Below are 17,512 nucleotides of genomic sequence, written 5' to 3'. Positions count from 1 at the left end.
CCTGGCATGCTGCAGTCCCTGGGGTCGCAGAGTCAGACACGACTGAGCAACTGGACAACAACAACAATTATGTTCTTGTTCTGTGTGGCGGGAATACCATAAATGGCAAAAATGTTAAAATTTTTGCCTTATGGTGTGTATATGTGTGTGTGACTTTTATGCTTTTCATACTTGGATATTTCATAATTAATATTAACTGGAACTTGTTCCAGTTGCCTAGAATAAGCACAGCTTAAGAGTCATGTATACTGATTGCCTATCAAATGAAGTTAAATTTTAATGAAATGACTGTACCATTTGGATGATATAAAAATGAATGCCACGTACTGGATCGACCCATCATGCATGTGCGTGCAGTTGCGTCCGACTCTGTGACTGCATGGACTGTAGCCTGCCGGGCTCTTCTGTCTGGGGAATTTTCCAGGCAAGATTACTGGAGTGGGTTGTCATTTCTTTCTCCAGGGGATCTTTCCACCCAGGGATTGAACCCATGTCTCTTGCATCTCCTGCACTGGCAGGCAGGGTCTTTACCAGCTAAGCCACCAGGGAAGCCCATTATTTATATTTTATTTGGGTTGGTTTTCACACAAAGCAACTATTAATATTACTCTCTTCTGGACACAATATCTTGAAATGGAAGTAAAAATTAAAATCCATGCTGAAAAATAGAATATACAAACTGACAATGGCCAGACCATACATGACAATAGACCCATGAATTGACCATATATGCAATTAGCCCAGAATAGTCATAATTTGATCAATGACTGCCAACTTCCCTCCTTTATAATCCTTCTTCTAACTCAGGACCAACCAGAGAAGAGCCAAATATGCTCACTAATCTATCACATAGGCTATCCAGCTTCTAGTCAGCCTGTTGCCAGCTTTCCAATGCCAACAACCTCCAGTCAGAACACACCTGAAGCTTTCCTTTTCCCCACCCTCAACACTGAACCTCTCCCACTCCCCTGCCTGCCTCTGAATCTCTGCCAATAACAAGTGATAGTGACACTGACTCCCTTGCTTTACGCCTCAGCTTGTTCTCATTTGGGGGGCCTTCCATTATTTCCATGCTGCAATCCTCCACTTTCAATAGGTTATCAGTTCTCAAAGTACAAGAAAAGGGGAATATGGTATTAGTTTTTCAGTGGGTTTAGCTTTTCAATATAGTACATTTAAATTTGCTCCAATGTAAAGATTCCATCAGGTTTCAGATAAAAAGGGAAGATTTTCTCATGTGAAAACAGTGCAATCGAAGAAACTATTTAGCTCTTAAAAGTCGACTTGATCTACAGTTACTAGGGATGGCCTGACCTAACAAAGAAAATACAGAGTTAAGCAAGATGCACAAAGACTCTTTGTGCAATAAGATATAATAAGTATAGGGGCTTCCCTTGTGGCTCAGGGGTAAAGAATCTGCCTGCAGTGCAGGAGACTCGGGTTCAGTCCCTGGGTCAGGAAGATCCCCTGGAGGAAGAAATGGCAACCCGCGCCAGTATTCTTGCCTGAGAAATCCCACAGACAGAGCAGCCTGGCGGGCTTCAGTCCATAGGATCACAAAGAGTCTGACATGACTGAAGCCACTGAGCATGCACACATAATAAGTATCATCAAGGTGGAACATGATGATAAACACAACTTTTTGGTTGATAAGAAGATTCACCCACAAAATTCCTTAGTGGCTGCTAAAACATTATTTCTTTTATCAAGCAACACCCTCAGAACACTGTTTTTTTTTTTTTTAACCAAATATCTAGATGTTTTTAATTGTGCCGCTTTCTTTCATTTTACTTTTATTTCACTTATTTTATTTTTTACAACTCACCTTTAGTATGGCTTATCTAATGATGATGCTCTTAAATCTTAATAACCTCTAATAGATCTGTACACTTGTCAGATAATACCATTTTCATTTCACCTCTCCATCTCTCCCCTATGCTCTATTCTCCTTCCTTCTGACAGTGCCCTCTACCTCCACCATACCACCTTTTCAAGGGATTCCAGCGCTTGGATCCCTGGGCTGTACTGGCCAAGGATTCACCTCTGCTTCTCACTGGAGTCCTGGTATGGGCAGTTCTGTGGCCCTGGTGTCTAACACGACTCTAGAGTAGGGACTGAGGATGAAGGTTGATCTTCCTCTGAAAAGACTGGGTTGCTTGTTCTTGAGTCAGTTGTGTTGTAATCGATGTGTTAACATCTCAGAAGACCCAGAAAGCATCATTAGACTTTCAGAGAAGGCAACACTTCCTGTTTCTAATGCTAAATTCAGATCAGGAAGAAAGGGCAAAATGATGTTCACTATTTTCTTTTAAAAGATAAGGAAGCATGTAAAAGAGTTTAAAAAGATTTGGGGGGAGGAATATTTTTAAAAATCGGAAAGAAGTTGAGATTCAGTTATTTAGGAGACTCACTAAGATAAAAAGAGAGGCTTGCCCAACACTGCTACAGTGCCATATTCAATCCCACAAATGAGAATAAACATTCAGTGAACACATGTGATATTATTGGGAATAGATTATTGCAGATAACTAAATTATTGGTTGGCATTCTTTTGGGGGGCTATTTTTGATGTCACCAGTGACAGTAAAATAGCAGAAAGTTCTTGAGATGTTACTTACTGAGAAAGTCTGTCTCCGATTCCTTTTCCATTAGACTACGCATCTCATCAAGGTCTGATTGAAGCAAAATACTGATTTGCTCGATTTTTTCATCTCTTTCACACAGCTTGCCTATCAGATTTTTTATTTCTCTCAAGGTCTCATTACCACTTTCTATCAGTTCCTTAAAAAAATAGCATTTGGGGGTATGTGAATATAAATAGCAACAAAATAAATAAAAATATCTTGTACAAGTGAGTCATGCACAAGACAAAAATACATACACAATATTGGTACTAGTTGTGTAAAGTAAGTGTCTTACACAGAAAATTCACAAAGTTCTGTAAAGGATGTTAGAAAAGTGAATTAACAAATGAGATTTAATAGAATGCTCACTAAACTCAAAATTCTAACTGGGTAGGGAAGTAGTGATGGCGGCATAAAAAAGCCAGCTCATCTTAGGAGCACCACGGAACTGCAGAGGAGACTCAGTGCGGCTTGCAGCTTAAGAGAAAGAATCTTGCAATCAGGGAGGTCTGAGCTTTAAATCCCGAAAGTTCATCAATGGGCTTCCCTGGTGGCTCACATGGTCCTGCTATGCAGAAGACCTGAGTTCAGTCCATGCGTTGGGAAGATCTCCTGGAGAAGGGAATGGCCACCCACTCCGTATTCTTGCCTGGAGAATTCAATGGACAGAGGAGCCTGGAGGGCTACAGTCTGGTCTTGGGCAAGTCTGAGTCTCAGTTGCTTCATCTAAAAAAGGCATTACTAGCACTTCTCTTAGCCTCTGTTTAAGGGTTAAACAAGGATCACAGGTAATCTTTAGTTACTTAGAAAGTAGCAGAACCAGGATCTATATTCTAGTCTACCTGCTTCTAAAGCAGGGAGAGATGGAGATGGTGCATAGCTGGTAAAATGTGGAGGAAAGAGAGAGTGCAGAACTGACAAACTTGTCCTAAAATAATCTGTCTTCCGTTTATGCTTGGAAATAAAAATGTCATTCCCACTTTAGCTGAAGTGGTAGAGTGGGAAGATGGCTTCCCAAAGGGTGAAGATTTCATAATGACATTTTATATTCTTAAGAATAAGACAACAGGCCCAAAATGGAGTCACTTATACTAAATCCCACGTCACCAAACTGAGAGATTTAATTAGTTTCAGTTCTCTTAGAAATGGAATCTTAACCAGTCCATCAGGAATTAGCTGATCAGCACTAAATAGGTAATCTGCCTGGTCGATCCCTGCCATCCCTGAAAGGGAAGTGGCCTTGCAATATGGAACCTACCATTTTTACCTGGAATGACTTCCTTGTTCTTGCTCCCTCTGCCTATAAAAGTCTTTCATTTTGTACAGATCCCCAGAGCTTCTTCCTGTCTGCTAGCTAAAATGCTGCCTGATTTGTGAGGTGTTGCACAGTGGTCATGTATGGATGCGAGAGTTGGACTGTGAAGAAGGCTGAGCGCCGAAGAATTGATGCTTTTGAACTGTGGTGTTGGAGAAGACTCTTGAGAGTCCCTTGGACTGCAAGGAGATCCAACCAGTCCTTTCTGAAGGAGATCAGCCCTGGGATTTCTTTGGAAGGAATGATGCTAAAGCTGAAACTCCAGCACTTTGGCCACCTCATGTGAAGAGTTGACTCATTGGAAAAGACTCTGATGCTGGGAGGGATTGGGGGACAGGAGGAGAAGGGGACGACAGAGGATGAGATGGCTGGATGGCATCACTGACTCGATGAACGTGAGTCTGAGTGAACTCCAGGAGTTGGTGATAGACAGGGAGGCCTGGTGTGCTGCGATTCATGGAGTTGCAAAGAGTCGGACACGACTGAGCAACTGAACTGACTGACTGACTGCACAAAGCCAATAAAATCTTTAAAACTGATTCAGTTGAGATTTGATTTGTGACAACACAAAGAACACATTTTAGAATGTGATGATCACATGAGCTCTGTCTTCCTTCCTTACACACACACTTATTAGGTAGGTAGATATCTTAGAAATATGATACTTATCAAGGCAACATAAAAAAGCTCACCTTAAGTGTAGTCCAAAATTCAGCCCACAAATCCGAATATTGTGCTAAATTAAAGATTTTTAAAATGCAAAGGTTACTGAAATAATTTGAACATTTTATTAAAGTAATGCTATTTGTTTTTCAAAAACCATTTTTATCTATCAGTTTTTACTTCTGAAATGTCAGACTAACACTTGCCCTGCCACTGTAAAAAAAGGAGAAAATGGGACTAAATATATAAAACAAATAAATTTGCTGCAATATCCAGTTTTCAGATACTGGAGAATGGGCAACATGGAACGGTGACACCTAAAAGAAGGGAGCTCTCCTCCGGTCACTGGGCTCTCCTGGGGGCGTGCAAGCTGAGCAAGACAGGCTTGCACACAGACACAGAAATCTGCTCAAAGATTAACAAATCAAATCCAGCAATATATGAAAACAGTAACAGCTTTTGAATAAGTGGATCTTATCGCAGGAGTGGAAGATTGGTTTGACATTCCAAAGTCAATCAGTGCAATTTTCCGCACTAACCTTGTAAAGGAGAAACACCACCTGAGCATCTCAGTAGCTGCTTGAGTCGCTGAGGTCACTCACAATGGCACTGCATGCCCATGTGATGGACCCCCTCCAATAAATACCCTGGACACCCAACCCTGTGAGCTCCCCTACCTGGCACCAGTTTGCATGTGTCACACACCACTGCTGGGGGAGTTAAATGCATGCCACTGGGATGTAACTCTACTGTAACTCCACTGGGAGAGGCCACCTGCAGGCTTGCATCTAGTTTCCACCAAGCCCTTTTCCCTTCCCTGATTTTACTCAGTATTCTTCACTGAACAGACAATAACCATCAAGCCTAACAATGTCTGAGTCCTGTGAATCCTTCCAGCTAATCACTGGGACTGAGGATGCTCTTGTGGACCTCTGAAACTTTACTAACAGCTGTGAAATCTTGCTGAGAAAAATTAAGTAAGTTCTAAATAAATGGAGGTATACACTGTATTCTTGGATTGGAAGTCTTCACTTTGTTAAGATGTAAATTCTCCTCAGATTGATTTATAGATTCAACACAAACTCAATCAAGATCCGAGCAGGGGTACACGTGTGTGTAGATTAATAAGCTAATTCTAAAGCTTATATGGAAATCAAAATATCTAAAATAGCCAAAATGATTCTAACAGAGAAGCACAAATGAGAAGAACTAACATTACATGATATTTACAGATTGAATATGAAACTATAGCAATCGGGACAGTGTGATGTTGGTATAAATTCAGATACTTAGAATAAAGGAACAGATTCATAAAACTGATTTTTTTTAAAAGTCATTGAGTAATACAATGCAAGAAGGAAAGTCTTTTCAAAAATGGTGCTGGAACAACTGAATATGCATAAGAGAACACCGTTATATTTCAACCCTACCTCATACCACATGAAAGAGTTAACTTTCATCCCTGGTTAAAGGGATCTAGACATTAAAGCTAAAAATCTAGTTGGTGATGGACAGGGAGGCCTGGCGTGCTGCAGTCCATGGGGTCGCAAAGAGCTGGACACGCCTGAGCGACTGAACTGAACTGAACTGAAAAACTAATAGAGAAAACATAGGAAAAACTCTGAGAACTAGGCTTAGGCAAAAAAGGACACAAAACATACTAATGCTAAAAAGAAAAACTAGATAAAGCAGACTTTGCTCAAAAGAAAATTTTAAACTTTTTTCTAGGGCACCATAAGTAAATGAAAAGTCAAGCCTTAGACTTAAAAAGGAATCATTTCCAGACTATATAAATATTTTAACTCAATAGGAAACACAAAGATTTGGAAAGACATGTGGCACTAACTTTTAAGGTCAAGTCACAATGCCGTGAACTTCTACTTTGTTTTCTTGGAATGTTAGCTTTTGAAACACAGCAGGTCAAGCAGCTGCACATATGGAGAGGCCACACAGAGGTGTTCTGGTTAGCAGTCTCCCCTGAATTCAGCTGAGAGCCAGCATCGACACCAGACACATGAGTGAGCGGGTCTGCAGAGGACTCCAGTCCCCAGCTGCTGAATTATTCCTCAGCCATCAAGTTGCCCCAGCTGATGTGAAGTAGAACAGGCAGGAGTTGCCTCCACTAAATTCTAACCAAACTGACAATTTGTAAGCAAAATAATCTGCAATGCTTGTTATGTTGTAACAGATAATTTGTCAACAACATAACATAAAAAATGATATGTAAGTGGCCAAAAAACACATGAGAAGATACTTAACCTTAGTCAACAGAAAATCTTAATCAAGAGGAAATGCCATTTCATAGCTGCTGCTGCTGCTGCTGCTAAGTCGCTTCAGTCGTGTCCGACTCTGTGCGACCCCATAGACGGCAGCCCACCAGGCTCCCTGGTCCCTGGGATTCTCCAGGCAAGAACACCGGAGTGGGTTGCCATTTCCTTCTCCAATGCACGAAAGTGAAAAGTGAAAGTGAAGTCGCTCAGTCGTGTCTGACTCTTCGAGACCCCATGGACTGCAGCCTACCAGGCTCCTCCATCCATGGGATTTTCCAGGCAGGAGTACTGGAGTGGGGTGCCATTGCCTTCTCCAATTTCATAGCTAGTAAATGGTTAAAATGACAACAATTTTAAGTGTTTTGACAATTTTAAGTGCTGGAGAGGATGTGGTGCTATTAGGATGATAAGTCTGTACAACTACTCTGGCAAACAGGCCATTTCTTATAAATCCAATGATTCCCCTCCTTTGTATTTACCCAAGAGAAACTAAAATAAATATTCTCAAAAACACAAATAGTAACCCCCAAAAGGAAACAATCCAAATGTTCCTCAGCTAGTGAAGGGATAAACAAAATACGGTACATCCATTTAAAGGACCACTGTCATACAGCTACTTCCCTGGTGGTTCAGGTGGTAACGAATCTGCCTTGCAGTGTAGGAGACCCAGGTTTGATCCCTGAGTCAGGTAGATCCCTTGGTGAAGGGAATGGCAACCCACTCCAGTATTCTTGCATGAAGAATTCCATGGATAGAGGAGCCTGGCAGGCTACAGTTCCTGGGGTCGCAAAGAGTCATACATGACTGAGCGACTAACACACTTTCACTATACAGCTATAAAAAACAAACAAGGATATATGCAGCAACATAGATGGATCTTTAAAAAGTCTTCTGAGTAAAAGCAGCCAGGTACAAAACAGTACATGTTCTATCATCCCATTATATCCAGTCCTTAAGGACAGACGCACTGTCCTTCAGTGGTTTCTGGGAACTGGAAGCAGACTGGGAAATCAACCACAAAGAGACACAAGGGATGCTTTTCAATGATGAAAATGTTCTGTTCTTTCTTGTAGTGGCTCTGGTGATATGTACACCTGTCAAAACTCATTGAACTTAAGATGGGTACATTTTATTATATCAAACCAGTAACATTGATTTCAACAAAACAGAACTTTATTTTTTTATATGTAAAAGGTCACTCATGACACATTACTTACTCTGAAGATCTGTCAGCTGACAAGACAGGTCACTTGAGGAGCGCACGAGGTCTTCTTCTCCCCTTTCGTATTGCTCTATGTTGTCCTTTAGGTATGCAATATACTGGAAATTAAAGGTGTATGGTTGCTTTAAGCTGTTGAATTATAGTAGGTTAATTATCTGTGTAGTCGCTTAGCAAACATTTATTGATCCCTCCTCTGTGTGTCCCATCATTCTAGCTGCCAAGGTGACAGTGGTAAGCACAGCCCTTGCTAAGTTAATATTCTGTTGAGGGAAATAAAGGACCTTGCTTCCTAGTAAGCATTTCAACGTCACCCAAATAAACATGATATTCTGAATTTCCTACAAAAATGAACTAAAATGTATGCTGCCTAAATGCACTGTGTCCACAGGAAAAAAATTTTCCTTTTGGCAAAATGTGTGTTCAGTATATGCTACAAGGCAGCAATGTTGCCTCACTGGAGGTATTCATAGGACCGCAGAGGGATGAATTATCAAGTCGGGAGACCCTATGGAATTGCTCACTCTAGTTGGATGTTTCACTGGGTTGGCTGGCAGTGACAGCAGTGGTTTGGATATCAGAGACATGGCTTTCTGTTCTAACTACCCAGTGCTCAGGAACTCTAAAGTCTGGGAACTCTGAAAATGTGGGCTTTGGGATATAAAGTAGGCACTGGCTCAGTTTCAATAGAGAAATTATCAAACACTAGAAACTACTGATAAAAATCTTAGAAATGGTCCCAGTGCCCTAGGAGAAGACATGGACCTGTTCCACAGAACTGTTCATGAGGATGTGCCAGAGGGGCTCTCCTGCAGCCTTACCCCGTGTCAGTCTTTGCACAGCTTGCTGGCAGGTTTTGTAGTAAATCTAAGTGAAAGCTATCATAAGCCAAATCCAAGTCATCATTGTTGCTCTGTTTGAACATGGATCACTGTTTATAGACTTGTCTAGTTCAGGTGGCTTCCTATAACTCTCCATTAGTCCCCTTTTTGGTCTTTTAGTCCCCTCTTGGTCTCCACTTCTACTGTTTCCTCTTTCAAAACTATCTTTCCTCTGAATTCTGTTCACACTTCATTGTTCTCATTAACTGTCCTCAAGGAATCTCATTATCTCTCAGGTGTAAATCCTACCTCTATGCTAATGGCACCAGGTCAGATTTCTTCCTGGAGCTCCTCACCTGTTGTGATTAAATGCTCGTGCTCTGGGTGACTATGTATATGTGCCCTGGGTGGATTGTCACACTTAACAACCAGATTGTAATTATACATTTGTATACCTGTCTCCCCAGCCAGACCGTGAGCTCTCTAAGGGTTTGGAACAGTGTCTTATCCATATTTGTATTCACTGTTTTTTCCCTAGAACTTGGGACTCAGTGATGCTTAAAATGTTTGTTGAATGAAGGGATGAGATCATCAAAACAAAGAGTGATGAATGAATAAGATATAAGCATAGGGTCATCCAGGGCTAGTAGATGGACCTTGAATCCAAAACAGAACTTTTCGAATCAATGTTTCACATAGTCATCCATTTGGTCACCCATTACCAAAATAGCAATGAAAATTCCAACTAAATCAATAAATAATCTACATCATCTTGATAGGAAGACAGTCTTGTGGAATGTTTCATAGGTGGATGAAATTCCTTTACAAGGTTGTTTCAAGGCTAGAAGGATGAAGATGTTGGATGTGTGTGGGTTACTGCCAGTGGCACCTGGGCTCTGTGGAGCACATCTGCCTTTTCAAAGTAGACTCCTATCTCTTATGTCATTTAATTATACCAAAAAACACATGATATTAGATAGAGAATTGTTGCCATTTAGAGTCTTAGTGCTGTAGGACTGCCCAAAGTCACACTACAGGGTTACTACTGAGTGACAGACTCAAAGAAGTAAATCTTAAGTATAAATAAGCAAAACTTAATCTTTTGAGATTGAGACTTTCATTTTAGGGGTTGGATGAACAAATTCCTTTGCTATAAAAAGAACTACAATCAATCTGAAACCATCTAACTTTTAAAATGGGCACAAGACTGAACAGATACTTCACAAAGAGGGTCTCCAAGTGTAGTGAACAACATACAAATCATTTCCTGAACCATCAGGAAAATGCAAATTAAAACCACAGTGGGTCACCACTACACACCCTCCAGAATGATTAAATTGAAAAAGGCTGAATTTTGCTCAGAATCAGGAATAACTACACTCTCTTATATGACAGACAGGAGTGGCAGTTCGTGCAGTGTCCTTGGGAGACCGCCCCTGTGCACTAAGGGGGACCATATGACCCTCTACGGCTCTAGAATGCCACTCGAGCTGTTTACCCAAAAGAAATACGTAACTATATTCATCAAAATACATGTAATAGAATTTTCATGGTAGTAGTCCAAATTAGAAACTCTCCAAGCCTCCATCAAGAGCAGAGTGTATAAATTATAGTATAGTCACACAATGGAATGCAATACGTACAAACAGTAAAATACAGAACTGAGAATGAATGAACCGTAACTTCACTCAATAATAAGAAGAAACCTGGGAAGCATAATTTTGGGCAAAAGAATATGTACTGTATCATTCCATACATATACTGTTCAAAAGCAGGCAGAACTCGTCTATAGTGTTAAAAGTCAGTATAGCATATTGTGGGAGAGTATAGTATATGATATGGTATGTCGTGGGAAGGTCAATAACAGGAAGGCCCATAGAAGACATAGAAGACAGTATCTGGATTCTGTTGATGGATGCTTTGTTTCTTGATCTAGGTGTTGGTTATTCAGTGTGTTAATTAAGCTGTGTATGATGTGGGCACTTCTCTCTGTGTACTTTAAGTTTCACTTAGAAAGTTTTAAGAGTTATTCTCTCCTTTTCTTTCATAACTAGTACAGATATGGAAATCAACCATGACCATCGTACAAAGTAAAGTGCTCTTGAACTTACCTCTTTTAATCTTTTATTTTCCAGGATCAAAGCATCTGTTTTTAGGTCATGTAAATAGATTTCATTTTCTAAGCTTTTTAAAATTTCAAAATGAGCTTTGGTTTTATAGCTTTCATGCTCTCTTAACTGTTTCAACTCCTGCTTCACTTTCTTCTGCTCAAACATAAAATCCACAATTACCTTATAGAGTTCAACTAGCAGGGCACCAGTGTATTAAGCTGCCTGTACCACATTCAGAGAAGGGTTCTAATTACAGCTGACCCTTGAACAATGTGGGAGTGAGGGGCACCAACCCCTGCCCAGTCACAAATCTGGGTATAACTTTACAATTGGTACTCTATTACCAGTTTCACATCTCCTGATTGAACCAACCACAGACCATGTAGTGCATTCATTGAAAAAAATAATTCACAAAGATATGGACACATGCAATTCAAACCCATATTGCTAAAGGGCCGACTGTAATTCCATGACCATCAGCAGAGGCTATGAACATCTTCCCTTGAAAAACTTTTAACTCCAAAGCTAATGGACTCTGGGAAGCAAGTCTACGGATCCCAAGTTCAGAGCTAAAGTCAAGCTATTGAGACAACTTCACAAAATAGAATATATCTTGATATATAAACAATTGCCTGGCAAAATGAGGAGGAAGGGAGTAGAATTTATTGAGGTTTTTTCAGGGAGGATTTGATATTTGCTATTTCTCAAAGAATATTACTTGATGGATTTTTCTGAATTCTCTAGTCAGTTTTAAATTATTATACTGTTATAAATCACATAATCTTTGTATATTGTATAATTGCCCCTAGCAGCATCCTATTAGGAAAATAGAATTATATATATAATATGTTGTTCTGCTGGTTGTTTAGTCACTAAGTGGTGTCTGACTTTTTTGCAATCCCATTGACTGTAGCCCACCAGGCTCCTCTGTCCATGGAATTTCCCACACGATATACTGGAGTAGGTTGCCATTTCCTTCTGCAGGGGATCTTCCCAACCCAGGGACTGAACCCGAATCTCCTGTGTCTCCTGCATTGGCAAGCAGATTCTTTACTGCTGAGCCGATGGAGAAGCTCATATATATAGTACACTTGTAATTTTCCCCTTCATATTTTTCTATTTCAATAACACATTAAAAGTTACTTTTGATATCAAAGAATACATTTTATGTTTAATCAACTGCACATACATATGTTTATCACTAACTATTCATTATAAAATGTTAGAAGGTAGTAAACATCCATTTACCTGCTCCTGTTTCATTCACTCTCCTAACCCCTACAACCTTTGCCCATTATCCTTGTCTTCATAGGAATTTACCAAAATAACAGATATGAAAAGAAGCTTACAAAGCATAATCCAATCTCTACTTTTTAAATAGGGCTTCCCAGGTGCTCAGTGACAAAAAATATGCCTGCAATGCAGGAGGCACAGGAGCTGTGGGTTCAATCCTTGGGTCAGGAAGATCCCCTGGAGAAGGGCATGGCAACCCACTCCAGTATTCTTTCTGGAGAATCTCCATGGACAGAGGAGCCTGGCGGGCTACAGTCCTTGGGTCACAAAATTGTCAGACACAACTATTGCAATTTAGCATGCATGGCACCTTTTAAGTAAGGAAAATGAACCCTCCCCCAGTGAGTGATTTTTCAGTGGTAACAGGTTACACGTTAATCTCTTCTAAAGCTGATCTCTCTCCCTCTACACATACACACACACACGTGTATATATGTATGCTGCTGCTGCTGCTAAGTCACTTCAGTCATATCTGACTCTGTGCAACCCCATAGATGGCAGCCCACCAGCCTCCCCCGTTCCTGGGATTCTCCAGGCAAGAACACTGGAGTGGGTTGCCGTTTCCTTCTCCAATGCAGGAAAATGAAAAGTGAAAGTGAAGTCGCTCAGTCGTGTCCGACTCTTTGCGACCCCATGGACTGCAGCCCACCAGGCTCCTCCATCCACATACATATATATATATGTATATATATATGTCTCCAGCAGAGGCGTGGGTAGGTGATGGCCTGCTTCAGGGTCGGGGGCACTGAGTGTGGCAGTGTGTGCACAGGACCTTTTGAAGGATGTCTCCATTATCTTCACTACCCCTGCCATTGTTTGGTTTCAGATCAAACAACAGGGAGGGAACACACTCCCGTCCATCAACAGAAAATTGAATTAAATTTGTACTGAGCATGGCCCCACCCATCAGAATAAGACCCAGTTTCCCCCACAGTCAGTCTCTCCCATCAGGAAGCCTCTTATCCTTATCCTTCAGAGGATAGACAGAATCACAGAAAGCTAATCAAACTGATCACATGGACCACAGCCTTGTCTAACTCAATGAAACTATGAGTCATGCCGTGTAGGGCCACCCAAGATGGATGGGTCATGGTGGAGAGTACTGACAAAACGTGGTCCACCGGAGAAGGCAATGGCATGCCACTTCAGTATTCTTGTTCTGACAACCCCATGAACAGTATGAAAAGGCAAAAAGATATGACACTGAAAGATGAACTCCCCAGGTCGGTAGGTGTCCAATATGCTACTGTAGAAGAGTAGAGAAATAACTCCAGAAAGAATGAAGAGATGGAGCCAAAGTGAAAACAATGCCCAGTTGTGGATGTAACTGGTGATGGCAGTAAAGTCCAAAGTTTTAAAGAACAATATTGCATAGGAACCTAGAATGTTAGGTCCATGAATCAAGGTAAATTGGAAGTGGTCAAATAGGAGATGGCAAGAGTGAAGATCAACATTTTAGGAATCAGTGAACTGGCTCGTTGGAAAAGACCCTGATGCTGGGAAAGATTGAAGGCAGGAGGAGAAGGGGATGACGGAGGATGAGATGGTTGGATGGCATCACCAACTCAATGGACATGAGTTTGAGCAGGCTCCTGGAGTTGGTGATGGACAGGGAAGCCTGGCATGCTGCAGTCCAAGGGGTCGCAAAGAGACGGACATGACTGAGTGACTGGACTGAACTGAACTGAATTAAAATGGACTTGAATGGGTGAATTTAATTCAGATGACCATTGTATCTAATACTGTGGGCAAGAATCCCTTAGAAGAAATGGAGTAGCCATCATAGTCAATAAAAAAGTCTGAAATGCAGTACTTGGGTGCATTCTCAAAAATGACAGAATGATCTCTGTCTATTTCCAAGGCATACCATTCAATATCACAGTAATCCAAGTCTATGCCCCAACCAGTAATGCTGAAGAAGCTGAAGCTGAACTGTTCATTGAAGACCTATAAGACTTTCTAGAATTAACTGCCAAAAAGGATGTCCTTTTCATCATAGGGGACTGGAATGCAAAAGTAGGAAGTCAAGAGATACCTGGAGTAACAGGCAAATTTGGCCTTGCAGTACAAAATGAAGAGGGCAAAGGCTAAAAGAGTTTGGCCAAGAGAACACACTGGTCATAGCAAACACTAGCTTCCAACAACACAAGAGAAGACTCTACACGTGGACATCACCAGATGGTCAACACTGAAATCAGATGATTATATTCTTTGCAGCCAAAGATGGAGAAGCTCAATACAGTCAGCAAAAACAAGACCGGGAGTTGACTGTGGCTCAGATCATGAATTCCTTATTGCCAAATCCATACTTAAATTGAAGAATGTAGGGAAAACCACTAGAGCATTCAGGTATGACCTAAATCAAATCCCTTATGATTATACAGTGGAAGTGAGAAATAGATTTAAGGGTCTAGATCTGATAGACAGAGTGCCTGATGAACTATGGATGGAGGTTCATGACATTGTATAGGAGGCAGTGATCAAGACCATCCCCAAGAAAAAGAAATGCAAAAAGGCAAAATGGTTGTCTGAGGAAGCCTTACAAATAGCTGAGAAAAGAAGAGAAAATGAAAGGCAAAGGAGAAAAGGAAAGATATATCCATTTGAATCCAAAGTTCCAAAGAATAGCAAGGAGAGATAAGAAAGCCTTCCTTAGCAATCAATGCAAAAAAATAGAGGAAAACAATAGAATGGGAAAGACTAGAGATCTCTTCAAGAAAATTAGAGATACCAAGGGAACATTTCATGCAAAGATGGGCACAATAAAGGACAGAAATGGTATGGACCTAACAGAAGCAGAAGATATTAAGAAGAGGTGGCAAGAATACACAGAAGACCTATACAAAACAGATCTTCATGACCCAGATAACCACAATGGTGTGATCACTCACCTAGAGCCAGACATCCTGGAATTCGAAGTCAAGTGGGCCTTAGGAAGCATCACTATGAACAAAGCTAGTGGAAGTGATGGAATTCCAGTTGAGCTATTTCAAATCCTCAAAGAGGATGCTGTGAAAGTGCCGCACTCAATATGCCAGCAAATTTGGAAAACTCAGCAGTGGCCACAGGACTGGAAAAGGTCAGTTTTCATTCCAATCCCTAAGAAAGGCAATGCCAAAGAATGCTCAAACTACTGCACAATTGCACTCATCTCACATGCTAGCTAAGTAATGCTCAAAATTCTCCAAGCCAGGCTTCAACAGTACATGAACCGTGAACTTTCAGATGTTCAAGCTGGATTTAGAAAAGGCAGCAGGACCAGAGATCAAATTGCCAACATCCGCTGGATCATGGAAAAAGCAAGAGAGTTCCAGAAAAACATCTACTTCTGCTCTATTGATTACACTAAACCTTGGTGTGGATCACAACAAACTGGAAACTTCTTAAAGAGATGGTAATATCAGACCACCTTACATGCCTCCCGAGAAACATGTATGCAGGTCAAGAAGCAGTAGTTAGAACTGGACATGGAACAAGGGGCTGGTTCCAAATTGGGAAAGGAGTATGTCAAGGCTGTTCATTGTCACCCTGCTTATTTAACTTATATGCAGAGTGCATCAAGCGATATGCTGGGCTGGATGAAGCAAGCTGGAATCAAGATTGCTGGGAGAAATATCAATAACCTCAGATAGGCAGAAGACACCACCCTTATGGCAGAAAGTGAAGAAGAACTAAAGAACCTCTTGATGAAAATGAAAGGGGAGAGTGAAAAAGTTGGCTTAAAACTCAACATTCAAAAACCTAAGATCATGGCATCTGGTCCTATCACTTCATAGCAAATAGATGGGAAAACAATGGAAATAGTGAGAGACTCAATTTTAGGGGGGCTCCAAAATCACTGAAGATGGTGACTGCAGCCATGAAATTTAAGGACATTTGCTCCTTGTAAGAAAAGCTATGACCAACCTAGACAGCATATTAAAAGGCGGAGACATTACTTTGCCAACAAAGTTCCATCTAGTGAAAGCTATGGTTTTTCCAGTAGCCATGTACGGATGTGAGAGTTGGACTATAAAGAAAGCTGAGTGCCAAAGAATTGATGATTTTGAACTGTTGGATAAGACTCTTGAGAGTCCCTTGGACTGCAAGGAGATCAAAACAAGTCAATCCTAAAGGAAATCAGTCCTGAATATTCATTGGAAGGATGGATGCTGAAGCTGAAATTCCAATACTTTGGCCACCTGATGTGAAGAACTGACTCATTGGAAAAGACCCTGATGCTGGGAAAGATTGAAGGCAGGAGGAGAAGGGGATGACAGAGGGTGAGATCATTGGATGGCATCACCAACTCAATGGACATGAGTTTGAGCAGGCTTCGGGAATTGGCACGCCTGGCGTGCTGCAGTCCATGGGATCACAAACAGTCGGACTCCACTGAGCTACTGAACCGAACACATATATATATGTATACACACATATATATATACACACATGTGTATCTATATACATGTGTGTATGCTGTGACTAAAAATTTCAAAACATTGGTTTAATAGGGTAAGTTTAAACAATGCAACTTTCTTGAAAACTCTAGTGGCACTAGGTAAGTTCCACTGTCTATATATACCAATATTCTGATGAAATGAAAAAAGAATGAATATATTTATACTTTACCGTGTTGTTAATGTATCGTATAAAGTCTCTTGTAAATTGAGAAATATTATTATTCAGTAAATTTTGTTCATTTTTTTGTGCTATAAAGAAAGAGAGAAAAAATAACTACTCACAATGTTATTTAAATAAAAGAAAATAAGACATATGCCTGGTTTTAAAAGCCGAATACTATTTTAAGGCTTATGATCAAATCAGAAGTCAGGTGCTCCCCAGTGCTGTTTCCACCCCTGTGTTTGACTCTTCAGAATCAACCATTTTTTAACTCATTTTTACTTTTTCCTCTTCCTTCAAAATTTTCTTTCTGAAAAATTTTTTCTTTATAAAATTTTTTTCCTTTTCTTTCTTAAATTTTTTCCTACTTACTTCCTGATACAGTTGAGGACATAGACACTTACTCCTATGGTCACATCTCCTGTGAACACTCACAGCCTCCACGTTTGCTTCCTCTAACCTCCTCATTAATTACAGATTTTGTTCAAATGAATTCCAACTGTTTGGATCATTATGATAGTGCAAAGTTTATTCACTGATGAGACAAATGGTACAGTATGACTATATTTCTTTTCTTGTATAGTTTTTGTTTGT

The 17,512-nt window shown here is 40.5% G+C and overlaps 1 protein-coding gene across 1 annotated transcript in view; it reads right to left on the bottom strand.

Annotated features, from left to right (window-relative positions):
• The window catches only part of CCDC175 (coiled-coil domain containing 175), a 74,241-nt gene that overhangs the window by 6,461 nt on the left and 50,268 nt on the right, over positions 1-17,512 (bottom strand). Inside the window, exons 15-19 of the mRNA XM_086320466.1 lie at positions 16,928-17,007; positions 11,024-11,176; positions 8,090-8,192; positions 4,632-4,675; positions 2,619-2,781 (exon numbers count right to left, since the gene is read on the bottom strand). Of these exons, the coding sequence (XP_086176592.1) occupies positions 2,619-2,781; positions 4,632-4,675; positions 8,090-8,192; positions 11,024-11,176; positions 16,928-17,007 (543 nt within the window). The remainder of the gene's footprint in view (positions 1-2,618; positions 2,782-4,631; positions 4,676-8,089; positions 8,193-11,023; positions 11,177-16,927; positions 17,008-17,512) is intronic.

Source organism: Bos grunniens, chromosome 10 (genome assembly GCF_055505025.1).
Source record: "Bos grunniens cultivar Pamir isolate PY7600 chromosome 10, Bosgru_T2T1.0, whole genome shotgun sequence".
Lineage (NCBI taxonomy): Eukaryota > Metazoa > Chordata > Mammalia > Artiodactyla > Bovidae > Bos > Bos grunniens.
This window is presented reverse-complemented; position numbering and strand designations above follow the sequence as displayed.